This window comes from Pongo pygmaeus, chromosome 2, assembly GCF_028885625.2.
Source record: "Pongo pygmaeus isolate AG05252 chromosome 2, NHGRI_mPonPyg2-v2.0_pri, whole genome shotgun sequence".
Taxonomy (NCBI): Eukaryota; Metazoa; Chordata; class Mammalia; order Primates; family Hominidae; genus Pongo; species Pongo pygmaeus.
Window position 1 is genome coordinate 147,158,703 of NC_085930.1, and position 19,281 is coordinate 147,177,983.

The following is a 19,281-nucleotide window of genomic DNA, read 5'->3' on the forward strand; positions in this document are numbered from 1 at the left end:
AGTCAGCATGTCTCAGAGCCCAAGGCCCACAGCATACCATCTGGGAATTGCTGCTAGTAATTCACAGCCCAAGGACTCTTTAGTCAGTAGGTGATGAATCCTGCCAGAACAAGGTCCTGCCCTTTAAGGCAGTGGCTTCCCTATTGACCCAAGGTGTGCCTAGAAATGTTCATGAGCTAGGGGCTGGAATGGGGGCCTTGTGACTCTACCCAGTGCCCTAACCTACTGTGGCTAAGCTGGTATCCAAGATGCAAGGCAAAGTCCTCTTTACTCTTTGCTTTCCTTTCTTTAAGCAGAAGCAAGGAGTCACTTTCATTGCTGCCTGCCTGGGGTTGGGGGAGGAGTGGTGCAAGAACTCCCTTAGCTGCACTGGCTGGTGTCTCCCTAGGTCATGTATCACCCTAGTCCCCTGGCTCTGAGCCCATCCAGCCTAGGAGTTGCCTAGGAATTAACTGCAATCTTTGTGTCCTAGACTGCCTTTCAAGTTTACCTAGGACCCCAGAGCACTTTGGCCCACGGTGGCAAGGCTTGCCAAGAAACTCAAGTTCTGATAGCTGGAATGGACAATTCTGCTCTGGCTAGGTCTGGTCCAAATGCTCCCTCCATGCATTTGCGCTGGCTTAGCCCAGCATGGCTTTACTCTCCACTATGGCAAGGCAGCACTGAGTTCAATGTGAAGTGCCCCAGTTGCTGTGCTCTCCCTCCCGCAAGTGCACAGACTCAGACCCCACAGTGCAGCCACTGCCAGGGAGTCAGGGAGGGGTGGCATCAGTGATTCAAAGCTATCTCTCTAACCCTCTTCAATGCCTCTTTCAGCAATATGAAGTTAAAACCCATACTGTGATTGCTCACCTGATTTTTGGTTCTTGTGATGGTGCTTTTCTGTGTGTAGATAGTTGCTAAAATTTGGTGTTCCTGCAGTGGGGATCAATAGTGTAGGCTTCTATTCTGCCATCTTGCCCTGCCATCAATTTCTTGGACTAATTTAATCAATTCATAGTATTTACATTATTGAATATCCAAATACTTTTTGTATCCAACCCTCAAGACACAAGTTCTTCCACAAATTGTAAGTTAGTGTTTAGAAATGTAACTGCAGGCTATCATGACAAAGAATTTTAAATCTAGAAGGAGGCTATTATCTTATGTCTGATCCCTAAGGTCATAACACCAAGGATGTGGATGCTTGTTTGCTGACATTTACTCACCATTCCACCATGCTGCTTCCTGGAAATGTGTTATAATCGTCTATATGCCCACCAACCAGAATGACAGAGAAATCTTCCTAGACCTGCTGCTTATAAAAGTGGAGAAGAATAGTCCAAAGTGGCTTGTACTCATGGGTATGAGGCAGAACACTGACCCTTAAGAAAACGTGACTAAATATTGAGAATACAGAACAAACAGAAGGCAGCAAGTAAAGTACTCTTGCAGAAAATGCAGCAAGGATGTACAAGTTGCCCAAGGAAGGTTCAGCCTAGGAAGAGAATATGACTCATTATTTGTCAGTAATATACAAGCATATCACTGAGGACACTTATGTTTGGAAATTCTTTACAAAAATTTTATTTGAGATCTCAAGTCCTTATAAAAAGTGCGTTACATCAAGATTGCAAAAGACACTTTTTAAATGAGAGACTTCTATCTACTCATCCATTTTACCCTATGATGCATTTCCTACCCTAACAGAAATGATGAAACAGTTTTTCTTTCTTCCTTTTCTTCCTCCTGCTTTGAAAGGGCAACTGCCATGAGGGGTACCTTAACAGAATGTGCCAATTAATCCTTGCCAGGAGAGCAGTAGCTTCCTACTGGCTAAATTTAGAGAGCCCTTGGCATTCTTTGGTGTGGCTCAAAGATTACTACAACCTGAATCTAAAAGATTGCAACCTACTACTTGCCATCTGTCTCCCTGGGCTCCTCTTTTACTCACAAACTCCACTCTAAAACAACCTTAAATTTTAAGCACTCAATAATTGCTTAAGAAATGAAGGGATCTAAAGTTAATTACCTTACCCTTGCAACTATTTTCTGTATAAGAATCTCAAAGTTAATAAAAATTATAGAGATGAAGAATGACCTAATACTAAGAAGGGGATGAATTCTGAGAGCAAATACATTTTACAACCCTTGTCTCAAAATAAGATCAATCCTACAAAATACAAAAATGTTAAGAATACAATTTACACAGTAAAAATGATTTGATTTGTTTTCAGTATGAAAGTACTTTTAATTTCTTTACTGCAGGTACAATGGCATCCAAGTCATCAATTTCTGTAATACAAAAACAGTAATAATAAAAAAGAGTAACTTTTTCTAGTGGTAAACTCACATGAAACAAGAACCTATATGCAAAGGCAAACCCCAAACATAAAGGCAATAATACTGGTGCTTTTGTGTACACGAAGTTTTTCTCCGATAGTGATGATAGATTATCACTGATTCGGATACAGATGCTTCACAGGGGCTCTGTTTACATAAGTTACCACATACCCACAAGTACCCTCTGATTCTAGTATTAACTTCATTAGCAGCATGCCCTTATTAACAGATCCAACTGCCCACATGTGTGATATGTTAGTGTCTCATTAGATCTGTATCACTACACGGGTGCATCTACATGATGAAATCCCAGGTAGTGGCGTCTCCTCCCTGGGTCTCCATGTGAGGACTTAGGAATTTCTTCTCATAGAACAGTCTTGTCCTCTTTAATTTTCTTGGGAAGATTTCTTAGTAATGGATCATTCTAAGATGAAAGGTATCTGCCAGCTGATGCAGTGGCTCATGCCTATAATCCCATCACTTTGGGAGGCCGAGACGGGAAGATCATTTGAGGTCAGGAGTTTAAGACCAGCCTGGCCAACACAGTGAAAACCCACCTCTACTAAAAATACAAAAATTAGCTGGGTGTGGTAGTGGGCACCTGTAATCCCAGCTACTTGGGAGGTTGAGGCAGGAGAATTGCTTGAACCCTGGAGGCAGAGGTTGCAGTGAGCTGAGATTGCGTCACTGCACTCTGGCCTGGGTGACAGAGAGCAAGACTATGTCTCAAAAAAACAATTATCTGCCTAATCAAAAAGAGAGCCTCATCGAGTGTACAAACCTCAAGTGCAATGTATTATAGAGCTTAGCCTGGTCCAGCTTACCAGATAAACCAATCCAGGCTCTTTTTTGACAGGCTCTTTCTGAATTTGATTTTTCTTCCTAAGACTATCTTATTCCAACCAGCCTAAGTTAGAATTCACTCTCTGAAGCTCCTGGCCACCAAGGGAGCAAAATCTTTTCTCATTATCTAGATCCCAGCCCTACTTAAGGTAGGCCACAATGGCAGGTTCTCTAGATACCCACACTTTTTTCTAGCTTATTCTGTTAAGCCATCGTTAATAAACGCGTTCCTTTACATAAAACGTGCTTTCTTGGATTCCAACTCTCTCCATTGTGTAGCTGGATCTTGGTTGCTCTTCATTTAGCCTACACACATAGCCCATGCTCTCCTACTATTCATTTAGTTCTTTAAGCTCCCGACTTCAGTCAGAATACTTGTCTGAACCCACTAACAAAGCATCAAGATATGGGAACAGAAACAATATAAGCAAACCTACAACAGAGAATTTGTTTACAATTCCCTTACACTGTGGTAAGGTACAAGATCAAGGTATTCCCTGACTCTGTCCCCTGCCCATTCTGAAATTACACCTGTTTTCTCATTAAGTGAGAAACCTGCCTTACAAATGAACCTCACAGCAAAGGACCTTGGCTGATATGGGAATTTCCTCAGTCAATCACACCACTTACATGAGAAAAAGAATGGATTGTTTTTTTACTCGCTAAAGGTACTCTCTATGTCTGTTACTCAGTATGCCACCCTGCACCTACATGCTTAGTGACACCTATTAATTAAAAAAACCATCATGTTTGCCAGATTTAACTTTCCCAATGTTAATGTTTAACCCCAGAATTTCAACTTTGACCAAAATACAGAATTCATCTCCAGAGAAACCTGGCTTTCTGAAGCAAATGATCTTTATGAACCATGCTGAGTGTCATAATATCTGAAAGGAAGTTTCTATAGAAGCATTCTGAAACAAGTGTTACCAGCACACCCTATTAAAATATGTTTATTAATGTGCCAAATATTTATGAATGATGAGAACATCACTGCTTAAGTTAATAGCAATCCCAAAGCAAGTAGAATCATATTATTCTATGAAACCAGGCTCTTCAGGATATCGGACAACACACTTATACAGTTTCATACCTCATCTCAAGTTTAACTTTCAAATTACATTTTCACTTGCTGTGATCTTTTTAAATATGAGGACAAGCCTAAAGCATGCTCACTCATTGTCTCCCTTGCTTCCCCAGTGCACATAAGACTGGTCACAAAACTTCCTTTATGTTCACTAGGCTATATATTCTAATTAGATACTTCTTTCACTTATTCTTCTTATCAAGTTTTCATTGACTCATTCCCTTATTTTCATACCAAGCTTCATCTCCTCTTCTAAAAGCAAAGAACCATTCTTTAAAAAAAAAAAAATCTTTCAAATGAGCTATACAGAAAAAAGAATTCACTAGCAAATAAATCACTTTAAAACTTTAAAAATCATTCTTAATAGTAAGATAAATAATTTTATAGCCATATGTAATTATATTTAAACTAGATAAGGTCTCTATTTTGCCTTATGACTCCTAAGCAAATTTTTTCCTTTTAGGAAACACTACTACTAATGAAGCCCTCAATCTGACCCTCAGTACAAGTGTAATATTTCATCTTTTCCTTTCCACAGATATTTATGACTTTATGTTACTTCATATCACCAGAAAGGAAATATTATTTGTATATTTAAAAAATTTTGTAGATAGGTGGTATCTTAAGAAAAAAAAAGAGGAAGGAAGACCTTCTAAAATCATAAATCCTAAGAATATTTCTCATTAGACAATGACAGAGCCAGGGTTAAACTAGGCATGGCCGGAATGATGCCATCTCTCATGATAAGGTCCTCCAACAAAGGTAGTTCCTATTGCTGTTAAGGGTCTATGTTTCTGTTCTATGGACTAATTCCAACAAACTCTAACTGCTTGTAAGGAATGTGTTTCCAGAACTGTTAGTGGTTTCCAACCACTAGGTAAAAATACTAATCCAGTGACTAAGGAACAACCTTTTCTTAAATGCACTGACATTTTAAGACTCAAAATTTAACCATCACCACCAGAGATCTTACCTAAGATTTCAAGTAGATCATTAGTAAATGCCTGAAATGCTGGGAAAAATTCCTCGTGTTCTTCCAATTTGTAGATAATGCTGTTTAAAAAATGCACAATTTAAACCTGATTTCTAATTTAGGGTTCTTGCATCTGATTGCAAACAGAACATTTTCAAAATAGAAACTATATTGCTAATTTAAATATAAACTTAATGATCATTTACTACAGTCCTTTCTTTCTGAGCTTTTTGTTAACCTAATATCACTTTTCTTAAAAAAGCATTTCAATATCAATGTAAAATTTATTAAATTCATATATAACATTCTTTTTTTTTTTTTTTTTTTTTGAGACAGAGTCTTGCTCTGTCGCCCAGGCTGGAGTGCAGTGGCGCTGTCTCGGCTCACTGTAAGCTCCGCCTCCCGGGTTCACGCCATTCTCCTGCCTTAGCCTCCCAAGTAGCTGGGACTACAGGTGCCTGCCACTACGCCCGGCTAATTTTTTGTATTTTTAGTAGAGACGGGGTTTCACCGTGTTAGCTAGGATGGTCTCGATCTCCTGACCTTGTGATCTGCTCACCTCAGCCTCCCAAAGTGCTGGGATTACAGGCGTGAGCTACCGCGCCCGGCCAATATATAACATTCTTAACATGGCAAACTTTCCATTAAGCTCAAGGCTTCTTAGACCATGCTTTTACAGCATTTTCTAAAAATAATTGGCTTTTACACCCAGTATCCTATTAAACATTAAGAAAAAATATCAGGCTGGACACAGCGGCTCATGCCTGTAAATCCCAGCACTTTGGAGGCCAAGGCAGGAGGATCACTTGAGGTCAGGAGTTCAAGACCTGCCTGGCCGACATGGTGAAACCCCACGTCTACTAAAATACAAAAATTAGCTGGGCGTGGTGGCGCATGCCTGTAACCCCACCCACTCAGGAGGCTGAGGCATGAAAATTGCTTGAACTTGGGAGGCGGAGGTTGCAGTGAGCTGAGATTGAGCCACTGCACTCCAGCCTGGGCAACAGAGTGAGACTCTGTTTCAAAAAAAAAAAAAAAAAAAAGAAAAAAAATCAGTAGTCAGTAAAACTGTGGGAAGGAAGAAATAGGCCAATAGCAAGATATATGTTCCTTTTAAAAGCACCAAGTATCAGATTATGTAAGGGTTTTTCTAGGAAAACTTGCAAAACATATGGTTTATGTGGTATATATTGTGTGTTTCCCTTCACATATGCTGTAATATAAAATTGGGGGTCAGGTGTGGCGAAAGTTGCTTTAACTATAGCTACAATGTCTTGATATTTTCTAAAAATACCAGGTTTTATGTTATAGATGCCTAGTCTTTTAAAAAATCCTCAACGTTTATCTTCTAATCAAATAAATATACTATTAATGATTATTCAGTGGTCTATGGTAGTGTCCTAAAAATAGAACTTATTGATACGATCAGAACTTACATGATGTTGCTAACAAGGTTTGAATTTCTCCATATATAATATTTCCTGAAAACAGGCTTATGCTGAAGAGTACCTGACCTTCTTTATAGGCCTTACAATCTATTTTTATCTTGAAAATATTTGGCATTTCCTCCATCCCTAAGGGTTTGAGATTATCTTACATTTTCAAGTTACTTAAAAGATGCTATTCCAAGGCTGGGCATGGTAGCTCACACCTGTAATCCCAGCACTTTGGGAGGCCAAGGCAGGCGGATCACTTGAGCCCAGGAATTTGAGACTGGTCTGGGCAACATGGTGCAACCTTGTCTCTATCTCTCTATACACACACACACACACACATACACACACACACACAAATTAGCTGGGCGTGGTGGCATGTGCTTACAGTCACACATACACAGAAAAGATGCTATTCCAAACAGGGAAGGTAAATAAGTTTTGAAAGTCTTTAATTTCACCCCTCCAGGAATTCTGGATACTTATTTTAATTTTTATTGTTTAGAGACAGGGTCTCACTGCGTTGCTCAGACTGGATTTAAACTCCTGAGTTCAAGTGATCCTCCCACATCAGCCTCTCAAGTAGCTGGGACTACAGGCGTGTGCCACCACACCCGGCCATTCTGGATGATACTTTGTAAACTTTTAAAACAAATACCTCTGGAGGTCTTCAGGTCCTAATACCTGCATAACCTGCTCATTCACATCTTCATTAATCAGCCTACAGAGTTTTCCAACAGTGCTTACTAGCACGCACAATGAGGATGAACTATCTGCAAAAGAGAAATAAAAGGATATTTTAACAGAGAATTTTCAAAATTACATACATCAAACATTTCATGCTTCAGTTATCCTCAATTTTTCACTTAAACATTTTTTAATCTACTTTTTGTTAACTTATTAAAAATTTTTAAATGGGGGCCCAAAATGACAAATTAGGTCATCACCTAATTCTAAGAGTTCTTGGAGGTTTCTCACAGCATTGTTCATTTCTCCAAGCCTAGTATAAACTTCATTCATTCGGGGATAGACTCCATTTAAAGAAGGCACATCAAATAACTTTTGGAAGTGAGAAACAATAGCTTGCAAAGTTTGAAAGTTTGGCATATTGCTGTCCTGTCCAAAAAAGAGGTAAAAAAGAAAGAGTCCATTATCTTAAAATAATCCCAAATAAAAACTTTTAAAAGACAAATAGAACTCTAGTAGAACAAATATTAACATCCACATCAATTTATCAGTTTTTGAGATAAGAGAACGTTAGAAGGTGACCATTTATGTAAGTATTACCTTTTCCTTATTTTCAACTTCTTCCAACATAGTATCTACTATAAACAACAAATCTTCAACTTTGATACCTTCATTTTCATCCTGCTTCTTCAAATTATGCCAAGGTACCAGTTCTGCAGATAGTGTTTTCAAGGACTTATACAAATCCTTTACAACAAAAGAAACTATATGGTGTTATTGATTTAAATAATTTCTATAGTAACATAATAGAACATAATTAGTAAAATTATGTTTTATAATGTTTTATAAAATTAATAAAACATAACTACACAGGTTAAAAATATATATGTAACCATCATTATTTTTTAATAAAAATACTATTACCAATTTAGAACAAGTCAGTTAAAATTAGGTTTCTCCAGGTAAACACAGGCTTTACAGAAAACATTATATATTGATTATTCTGAATCTGAGTGCTCTAAGTAATTTTATGTTATTTATTATTGTTCCAAAATATCTCATTATTTTGAATTGTTGATACACAAAGAATAAACTTGCCCTTGAATTTTGGTTTTGAATATGTTATATAACAGTTTTATTGAGATGTAATTCATATACCATAAAATTTACCCTCATTAAGTATACAATTCAGTAGTTTTAATATTTTCACACATGTACAAACATCAGCACTATCCAATTTCAGAACATATCCATTACTCCAAAAAGAAATCTCAGACCCACTCAGAGTCCTTCCTTCCCCATTTTCCCTTCCCTGCAGCTCCTAGGGTTAATCTCTAAACTATTTTCTGTTTCTATGGATTTGCCTATTCTAGGCATTTTGCATAAATGGAATTATACAATAAGTAGTCTTTTATGAATGACTTCTCTCACTTAGCATAATGTTTTTGAGATTTATCCATGTTATAACATGTATCTCCAGGCAAGTTTTTAATGTGAAAGGTTCCCTAAATTTATTCTACATTATAATACTCCACTTAGTTTTCTTGGCCTAGTTGTGGTGCCCTAATTGATTTTAAACTGTGCATAATGGGCAAGGCTACTGAAAGTTTAGAGCTCTAGACTGATCAATCGACAAATATTCAGAATCCCTAATCCAAAAATCTGAAATGCTCCAAAATCTGAAACTCTGAGCAACAACATGACACTCAAAAGAAATGCTCATTGGAGCATTCTGAATTTCGGATTTTTGGATCAGCGATGCTCAAATGGCATATATTCTGCAAATACTCCAAAATCTGAAAAAATTCTTAATCAAAATACTTCTAGGCCCAAGCACTGTGGATAAGGGATACTCAATCCATATGTGTATGGCACAGCGCTTGGTCCTTTAGAACAACGCTGTCCAAAAGAAATGTAATGTGAGCCACAGTAATTTTAAGTTGTCTAGGGCCATAGAGTATGGAAAGTGAAAAGAAACATGTGATATTAACTGTAATAGTATATTTTATTTAACCCAATATATCCAAAATATTATCATTTCAATATAAAATCAATATTTTAATTTTTCCCATACAAAGTCTTCTAAATCCAGTGTATGCATATTTTACACTTATAACACATCTGAATTAGGACTAGCCACCTTTCAAGTATCAATAACCACATGCAGCTAGAGGCTACTATACTAGACAGCACAGCTCTAGAGAAAAGAAAGAAGTACAAGAAGCTCCTCCTTTTTCTAACTTATTTTAGTACTTCACTTGACACTCTCCACTTAAGGCTCAGACTTCACATATTGGTATCTTTAACCTTTCAATTAGTAGGAAGGCAGTTACTATTTTAGTAATTCATAGCAATAAATTCCATGTCAAATGAATGTTTTACAATCAATGCCACTAGAATTTGAAAAAAAAAAAAAGCAAGTAACAGCATAATGATACCTTTATTAACCAATGCTCCAGGAACAAGGCACATTTATAAAGTAATCTATGGTAAAAAGCATACCCAATCTAATACACTTTTGCTTCAGAATAAAAGAGTATTACAAAGCTAAGAAGAAAAGATGTTCTGGTCTCCTAAGCAGTGACAGGATGGTTGTAGCACAGTCCATCAAGTAAGCTCTGAAAAATATAAGAGGGTCTCCTAGGTTCTTCACATTGCCCAGTTGTGGAGATGTAGAAGTACCACCATGGACCAGCCTACTGTGTATGTCTGGCCTCTGAAGCACTGGAGAATAGCAAAGCGAAAGTATTCAAGAGTGTACTGGGTTGGGGAAAGCTACAACATCTGTAGTTCACCTTTCTTGGAAAGGCAGGAGAAAAAAGACACAAGGTTGGAGGCAGCTGGCTCCATGTCTTTCTCAGCCTTCTTTTCTTCCAATTTTTAAAACTAGTAAAATATACATAAAATTCACCATCTTAACCATTTTTAAATGTAAGTTCAGTGTTAATATGTTCATAATGTTGTGCAACCAACATCACCATCCATCTCCATAATTCTTTTCATCTTGTAACACTGAAACTTTATACCCATTAAACAATAACTTCCCATTTCCCTCCTCCCTCTAGCCATCACCACTCTACTTTGTCTCTATGATTTTCACTAAGTATCTCATACAAGTGGAATTATATAAGTGGAATCTTTTTGTGACTGACTTATTTCACTTAGCATAATGTCCTCATAATGTTCACCCATGTTGCATGGGTCAGAATTTCTTTCTTTTTAATGGCTGAAAAATATTGTAATATATGTATATACCACATTTTGCTTATCCATTCATCCCTCAAACCTATCTTACTCTTTAAAGCCAAATTTAACCTGAGGGAAAAAACTAATCTGGGAAGATGGTTGTCCCAAACTTAGAGGTTGCTACATGTCAAATAACCTCTGCTATGAGGCCTCAGAGAATCTCATGTAGTTTCTTAATTTGGACCCTGAAACTGTAGTATTAATATCTGAAGCACTGCTCAAAATCCATGAGTTACTCCAATGGCAGAAGTAACTAATTCTTAATAATTTCCTCTTGGGTGTCCTCAGAATATTCTAATTATAAAGCGAATTCCTTGCCTCCTCCTCCTCCTCAGAAAACTATACAATAGCAAGAACTCACCACCACGGCAAAGCCCTTCTTGGGGGCTATAATCAGAGTGTTCTCTTTCTCCTCCACACTCTAGAGCACAAGTTATCTGCATCATTCACTCAGAACTTCAACAGGTAATCTATTTTTATGTCACTCATTTCTTTTAATGATATAAATGATTACATTTTGTTTCATAATTTTTAGTATATTTTGTCTAATTAGTCTGAATCTTGTGTTCATCCCATAATGGCTTAGCATGATAAACGATCAATAACTATCCATTAGTGTGATTCTTCCCTTTGTCTTCTTCCTCTTCTAGTCTTTTCTTCTAGGAAGGCTAGGGCTTTTTCTAGTCCATCCCTTCTGAGAAGGAGAAAGGTGGAGTCAGCACTGTTTCCTCCTACTGGGAGAACCCTCTGACAGGCAATGATTGAGGAAATACCACGATTTACACTATTACTAATTATTTTACACTCTTCTGAGATACAGACTGGAGGAACTCTGGTCTATAAAGTAAGTATATTAATCCAGCACTGTCACTCAATCAAAATGTTTATGTATTGTATAGCTCTGTCTGAGCCCTATATAAAAAGGGAAGTCGAAATTTAAAAAAAATTAACATCACCACCCCCAATTTTGTTATCTTGGAATATAATATTCTGCTTCATTCCTTTTAACAAATATTAATTGAGCACTCATTCATCAGGAAGATCTTGGGGACATATCAGAACAAATAAAAACACCGTCTTCATGGAGCTTATACATTCTTAACAGATATCTTCTGCATCATTTGTACTTCATGTAATAAGACTTACGTTGCAAACACTGTTATTGAATCACATTTTCATTAACAGGCATATGCTATGTATTATATTAGTTACTAAGAAATCTAAAGTTTAAAGGGTAAAGAAGTTAAATACTCCTGATTTCAACTATTTACCTTTCAGCACTAGTTAACAAAAACTGAAAAAACCTGAAGCTATGCCATAAATACACAATAACTCGATAAAGTAAATAAAATGTAGTCTTCCATGAATACATAGGATAGGAAGGGTAGGGTTGGTTGCTAGCTTACTATCTGTTCTAGAGAATAAGCAGAAATGGAGACAAGTTCAGTTCTGAGAGACAGAAAATAAAGTGTGAAGAGAGAGAAAATATCTCCAATTATAATAAAATGAAGGATAAGACATTATATCCGAAGAGGGATAAGGGCCAGGAAAATCACAGCATGGAGACACCAAAAGGAGGCAGATGAAGGTAGAACAGGGAAGGGCCTAGAAGTACAAAGTGGACCCACTATAGATTTTCAATAAGGAAACTAACCCCAAAATTTCTTGTTTGGTAGAACCTTAGAGGAGGTAAAGCTTACAGTAATGACAACATCAAATAGACAGTACCTAAAATAGATATGTAAGTAGGAAGATTTCAGTTTTAGATAATAAGCTTTTTTAGCTTTAGGGTTAACACACAAACAAAAAAATTAAACCCTATTTAATTTTTAGCCCTAAATTAAGTCCTATTAATAAAGCACATAGAGTCCAATAGATGTTCAAAGCATATAATCATAGTCAACCCCTTACCTTTAAGGATGTCAGTTGATCTGCCCACATTTCTATTACAGGAACAAGATGCTCAAATCCACAATCTTGAACAAGATCTTTATTAAAATTTTGGGCTCCCCCTTTGCTCTGTTTATAAATTATTACTGGAGCTCTTGGATTGTGGATAATTGAATTGATGCTACACAGCACCTTTAAAAAAACATAGTGTATATAGTCAAAATATTTATCCTACGCCTACAAAGTTATATATTTTAAAGGAGTGCTTTATGTCTATATATATTATATACATATATTTCATTAAATATACAAAGAGAATTATCATAAGGAATTGGCTCATGCAATTATGAAGACTGACAAGTCCCAAGATCTGCAGTGAGTAAGCGAAGACCCAGAAAAGGTAATGGATATTTGCAGTCCGAACGCAGGCATACTGAGACCCCTGCAAGTGCTAATGTTTCAGTTTGAGTCTGAAGGCAAGAAAAAAACCAGTGCCCCATCTTGAAAGCAATCAGGGAGGAGGAGCTCCCTCTTATTCAGCCTTTTGTTCTACTCAGGCCTTTGAATGATTGGATAAGGCCCACCCCATTAGGAAAGGCAGTCTGCTTTACTAAAGTCTGCTGATTCGGATGTCAATCTCATCCAGAAGCACCTTCCCAGACACATCCAGAATAATGTTTAACCAAATATCGGGCATCCTATGCCGCAGTAAAGTTGAAACAAAATTAACTATTACAAACACTACCTAGGTTCAAAAATTGTTAGTATTTTGCCATATTTGCTCACTATCTATATTTTTAGGTGAACCATTTGAAGAAACTCTTCACCCTCAAATAATAAAGCATGCATCTTTTAAAAGTAGGCATATTCTCCTACAAACTCACAAGACCATTATCAGACTATTTAAGGAAATTAACAGTAATCCCCAGGCTGAGTGTGGTGGCTCATGCCTGTAATCCCAGCACTTTGGGAGGTTGAGGCAGGAGGATCACTTGAGCCCAGGAATTCAAGGCTGCAGTGAGCTATGATAATGCACTCCAGCCTGGGCAACACAGCAAGACCATGTCTCCAAAAATAATATCATTGATGCCTGGATTGAATTTTAAATATCTTAATATATTAAGATAGTATACTATTTGACTATAACCCTCTCCCCATAAGTGATGAGTTCTACCTTACATATCATCCAAGGAAAAAAAGGGAGGCCTCAAAAAGCATGTTTAAAGAGAGAAAAATAAAGCCATTTCCTATTACCACCATCAAGTTCAGCCTACTTAATAAAAAGTTTCACAATATAAAGATAGCATTTTACTCTTGAATCTTTGTCCCTGGTGATACTTCAAGATATAACTAATAGGCCTCCTGGTAATATGACTTAAGATGTTTATTACTTCAGATGTTTATTTAGAAGCTTTTTAAGTCCAAATTAGTATATTTCAATATTTCACTTCAAATTGATGTATGTATATTTGTTTTATATATTTATTTGACAGAGTCTCACTCCGTGGCCTAAGATGGAGTGCAGTGGTGTGAACGGAGCTCACTGCAGCGTTGAATTCCTGGCCTCAAGTGATCTTCCCATGTCAACCTCTCAAGTGCTAGGACTATAGGCACAAGCCACCATGCCCAGCTAATTAATTTTTTTTTTTCTAGAGATGTGGTCTCACTATATTGCCCAGGCTGGTCTCAAACTCCTGGCCTCTAGCAATCCTCCTGCCTCGGTCATCCAAAGTGTTAAGATTACAGGCATGAGCCACCATACCCGGCTTGAATTCCCCTTTTAAAGGACAAAGCCTTTCAAATTGAGTCTCAGAAACAAAATGAAATCCAGTTATATACTGGTACAAGAAATCCAGTTATATACTGGTATTTGTTATCTAAAACAAAACAGTTTTCAGAAAGGTGCTTGGTTCCCATTTACAATAGCAATAAAAGTTATAAAATACCTAGGAAATAACAAGGTATTTCCTAACAAGAAATATGCAAAAGCTAAATTTAAAAATACACAACACTTTATTGAAGACTATAAAAGATGACCCTGATGAAAGTACATATTTCTGAATGTGATGATTCAAAAAGGTTAAGGTGTCATTTCTCCAAATATTAATCTATAAAGTCAATTCAATTTTAGTTCATCTCAATGGGATTTATTTTTTAATTTGAAAAACTGTTCATCCAGAAGATTAAATATGCTAAAAATGTAGCCAATAAAAAAATTTTTTTAAATGATAGGATACTTGCCTCAAAGGCTATTAAAACTTTTAACTATAGAAATTAAAATATGGAAATAGTTGAGAAATGCAACAGACTAGAGAATCTAAAAACAAATTTGTGCATATAAAGGAATATGATCTATGATAAAATGTTATTTCAATAAAGTAGAGAAAAAAGTAGCGTCTTAGAGACTGCAAACACAAACGTCCAGAGAATTCAGGTACGAGTATAAATGAGTGACGTAAGGATGAATAGGGACTGCTAACTATAGAACACATGCTCATATCTGACAAAGGAAAGGCCTAATTCTGCTGTGATAATAACCATGCAGGAATTTGTTGCCAGATCTTCTGACTTTTTAGGAGAAGTTAGAAATAGCAGCCTAGAAAAAATAAAATATCTTAATTTTTTAAACAATGAATAATCTAAAACTTAAAAATCTTATGTGTACCCAATAAAATGTGAGTGAAAGTCCAGTTCAGTCACTAAACTACCAGGTTTAACTGCTCAGCTATTCAATAAATGATCTATAAAACTAGGAAGGTGAGATTCCCTATATCACACCATATAGAAAATTAAATTTCAGATGAACTAAGGTCTCTAAACAAAAACAAAAGCCATACAAGGACCCTAAGAAAATAGATTTACTTAATAATAATGGCAACAGAAACAATACGAGGGAAAATGGCTTACATGGGGAAAGTAGGGAAAAGGATTATGAAATCTTTTAAAAATCATAAAGCTCCTTACTAACCTCCTTTGAACTAGGCCAGAGTCTCCTTTAAGTAGTAAGACGAATTCTACAATGTTTTTAGTCAAATAGTTGTGTAACGGAAAGACAAGACAGAATAAGTACACATAAATATGAGGTGCAAGTATTCCTTACCAACTGATAATTTATTACACCACAACTGATAACCAAGATTCATGACAAACATCAGTCTTTTTGTCATGAAAAATCAATTAAATACCTGAAAGTATCTCTGGTCAATTAGGGCCTGTTGCTGATTATATTTGCTGGGCTCATCTTTCTTCTCTGTGTCCTCAGCCTTCTTATGACTAATAAGCTCCTGTAATCTAAAAGGGGGAAAAAATCAAGATAATACAAAATTATTTCCTAGACACTGGACCAAGATGATAAACTAAGTCAATGATCCAGCCACCCTCCCAACAGCCTTATATCACTTTACTTATATGTGTGTGCACACATGTATGTATTTGTGTATATGTATATGTATAAACACATACATATACAGAGTTTAATTTTTTTTTTTTTTTTTTGAGACAGAATCTCGCTCTGTCACCCAGGCTGGAGTGCAGTGGCGCAATCTCAGCTCACTGCAAGCTCTGTCTCCAGGGTTCACGCCATTCTCCTGCCTCAGCCTCCCGAGTAGCTGGGATTACAGGTGCCCGCCACCATGCCTGGCTAATTTTTTGTATTTTTAGTAGAGACGGGGTTTCACCGCGTTAGCCAGGATGGTCTCGATCTCCTGACCTCGTGATCCGCCCACCTCAGCCTCCCAAAGTGTTGGGATTACAGGCGTGAGCCACCATGCCCGGCCAGAGTTTAAACATTTTTAAATCATATTGTCACTGGAAAACAAGAAGGCCCTCTCAATAAATCGCAAATTAGAAGGAATCTCTGAAGACAGAAGAGATCAGATTGAAGAAGAAAGTTCTAACCACCCCCACAACACCCACAAAAGACAGCACAAGAGAGAAATACAACAAAGGATGGAAGCGACTTCCATCCAAGGTGCTCCAAGCTTACAGACTATAGATAAAGGGAGCAGGAAGCATGGGAAGGGCCATTGGTTTGGGTACTGTAGCAGGAACGGCTAGACGTTTGGTCCCTCTCTCTTTGTATTCTACCAGCGGCAAGGAACAGACAATGGCAATGCCTGGACCAGTCAAGAGGGCATGGAGATCCAAGAGACCATCATTCCAGGTGGCTGCTAGAATGCTAGGGGAAAGGAGAGTCTCTTCACCCAGAAATACAACTATGTATAAGTGTATCCACCTAGTAGCAAACACTTGTCCTTCTCCAAATATCTAGAAGGCAGGCTGTAATAATCTTTCTTCTTCCTCCTCATGCCTTTGAAAACAGTACAGTAGTACGCGCTGATTCATAGTTTCACTTTCCATGGCTTTAGTTACGCAAAGTAAACCAGGGTCCAAAAATATTAAATGGAAAATTCCAGAAATAAATAAGTTTTATTTTATTATTTTTTTAATGCTCACTACTCTGAGTAGTGTGATGAAATCTCATGCTGTCCCACTCCATCCCACCTAGGATGTGATTTATCCCTTTGTCCAGCTTATTCATGCTGTAACTGTATACATACACTACGTACCAATTAGTCACTTAGTAGCCATCTTGGTTATCAGATCAACTGTTGGGTACCACAGTGCTTATGTTCAAGTAACAACCCTTATTTAACTTAATAATGGACCCAAAATGCAAGAGTAGTGATGTTAGCAATTTGGATATGCCGAAGAGAAGTCATAAAGTGCATCCTTTAAGTGAAAAGGTGAAAGTTCTCCACTTAAGAAAAAGTGTATGCTGAGGTTGCTAAGATATACAGTAAGAACGAATATTCTATCTGTGAAATTGTGAAGAAGGAATAAGAAATCTGGGCTAGTTTTGCTGTTGGACCTCAAACTGCAAAAGTTACAGCCACAGTGTGTGATACATGCTTAGTTAAGCTGGAAAAAGCAGCTGGGCATGGTGGCTCATGCCTGTATTCCCAGCACTTTGGGAGGCCAAGGCAGGCGGATCACGAGGTCAGGAGTTCGAGACCAGCCTGGCTAACATGGTAAAACACCGTTTCTACTAAAAATAAGAAAAAAAAAACAACAAAAACTGGGCATGGTGGCGTGTGCCTAAAATCCCAGCTACTCGGGAGGCTGAGGCAGGAGAATTGTTTGAACCCAGGAGGCAGAGGTTGCAGTGAGCTGAGATCATGCCATTGCACTCCAGCCTGGGCAACAGGGCGAGACTCCGTCTCAAAAAAAAAAAAAGATGGAAAAAGCATTAAATTTGTGGGTGGAAGACATGGACAGAAATGTGTTCCAATTGATGGCAATTGGGTTTGGTTCTGAGATCTCAGGTATCTACTGGGGATCCTGGAACAATGTATCCCCCACTGATAAGGGGGGACTACTGTAGTCTCTTAATAATCCTTCAAATTACCCCTCTTCAATTTGAGTATGCCATCAGTTTCCTGCTGAGACTTCAACCCACTGAACTGATTCTATGACTTATTAACAATGCGCTCTGCCTGCTGTTTGTAAAATAGAATAGTAAAACTCCATCACGTCATTTTCCTGTTGAAAAACAATCAATGATTTCTCATTGCTTTATGTGCTAAATCTAATTTCCTTGGGCTAGCATTCAAAACTCTCCATGTCATTAGTCCTAACACAGTATTTCTTTTTTTTTTGGAGATGGAGTCTCACTCTGTCACCCAGGCTAGAGTGCAGTGGCACAATCTCACCTCACTGCAACCCCTGCCTCCCAGGTTCAGGTGATTCTTTTGCCTCAGCCTCCCGAGTAGCTGGGACTACAGGCATGCGCCACCATATCCAGCTAAGTTTTGTATTTTTTTTTCTTTTTTTTTTTAGTAGACAGGGAGTTTCACCATGTTGCCCAGGCTGGTCTCAATCTCCTGACCTCAGGTGATCCACCCGCCTTGGCCTCCCAAAAATGGCAACCTACAAAATGGGAGAAAATTTTTGCAACCTACTCATCTGACAAAGGGCTAATATCCAGAATCTACAATGAACTCCAACAAATTTACAAGAAAAAAACAAACAACCCCATCAAAAAGTGGGCAAAGGACATGAACAGACACTTCTCAAAAGAAGACATTTATGCAGCCAAAAAACACATGAAAAAATGCTCACCATCACTGGCCATCAGAGAAATGCAAATCAAAACCACAATGAGATACCATCTCACACCAGTTAGAATGGCAATCATTAAAAAGTCAGGAAACAACAGGTGCTGGAGAGGATGTGGAGAAATAGGAACACTTTTACACTGTTGGTGGGACTGTAAACTAGTTCAACCCTTGTGGAAGTCAGTGTGGCGATTCCTCAGGGATCTAGAACTACAAATTCCATTCGACCCAGCCATCCCATTACTGGGTATATACCCAAAGGACTATAAATCATGCTGCTATAAAGACACATGCACACGTATGTTTATTGCGGCATTATTCACAATAGCAAAGACTTGGAACCAACCCAAATGTCCAACAATGATAGACTGGATTAAGAAAATGTGGCACATATACACCATGGAATACTATGCAGCCATAAAAAAGGATGAGTTCACGTCCTTTGTAGGGACATGGATGAAATTGGAAATCATCATTCTCAGTAAACTATCGCAAGAACAAAAAACCAAACACCGCATATTCTCACTCATAGGTGGGAATTGAACAATGAGAACACATGGAGACAGGAAGGGGAACATCACACTCTGGGGACTGTTGTGGGGTGGGGGGAGGGGGGAGGGATAGCATTGGGAGATATACCTAATGCGAGATGACGAGTTGGTGGGTGCAGCGCACCAGCATGAC

At 37.8% G+C, this 19,281-nt stretch overlaps 1 protein-coding gene across 11 annotated transcripts in view; it reads right to left on the bottom strand.

The window, feature by feature from the left end:
* Positions 1 to 1,542: 1,542 nt before the first annotated feature.
* The window catches only part of CEP70 (centrosomal protein 70), a 105,773-nt gene continuing 88,034 nt past the window's right edge, over positions 1,543 to 19,281 (bottom strand). For 9 of the 11 annotated variants that reach the window (XM_054479755.2, XM_063662220.1, XM_063662219.1 and 6 more), the window contains 7 exons: positions 15,667 to 15,772; positions 12,503 to 12,673; positions 7,946 to 8,092; positions 7,606 to 7,774; positions 7,317 to 7,431; positions 5,226 to 5,305; positions 1,543 to 2,274 (listed from right to left, as the gene is read on the bottom strand). In XM_054479755.2, coding sequence (XP_054335730.1) covers positions 2,213 to 2,274; positions 5,226 to 5,305; positions 7,317 to 7,431; positions 7,606 to 7,774; positions 7,946 to 8,092; positions 12,503 to 12,673; positions 15,667 to 15,772 — 850 coding nt within the window. In that variant the 3' untranslated portion in view covers positions 1,543 to 2,212. The remainder of the gene's footprint in view (positions 2,275 to 5,225; positions 5,306 to 7,316; positions 7,432 to 7,605; positions 7,775 to 7,945; positions 8,093 to 12,502; positions 12,674 to 15,666; positions 15,773 to 19,281) is intronic. The other 2 variants (XM_054479757.2, XM_063662222.1) reach the window with 1 other exon arrangement.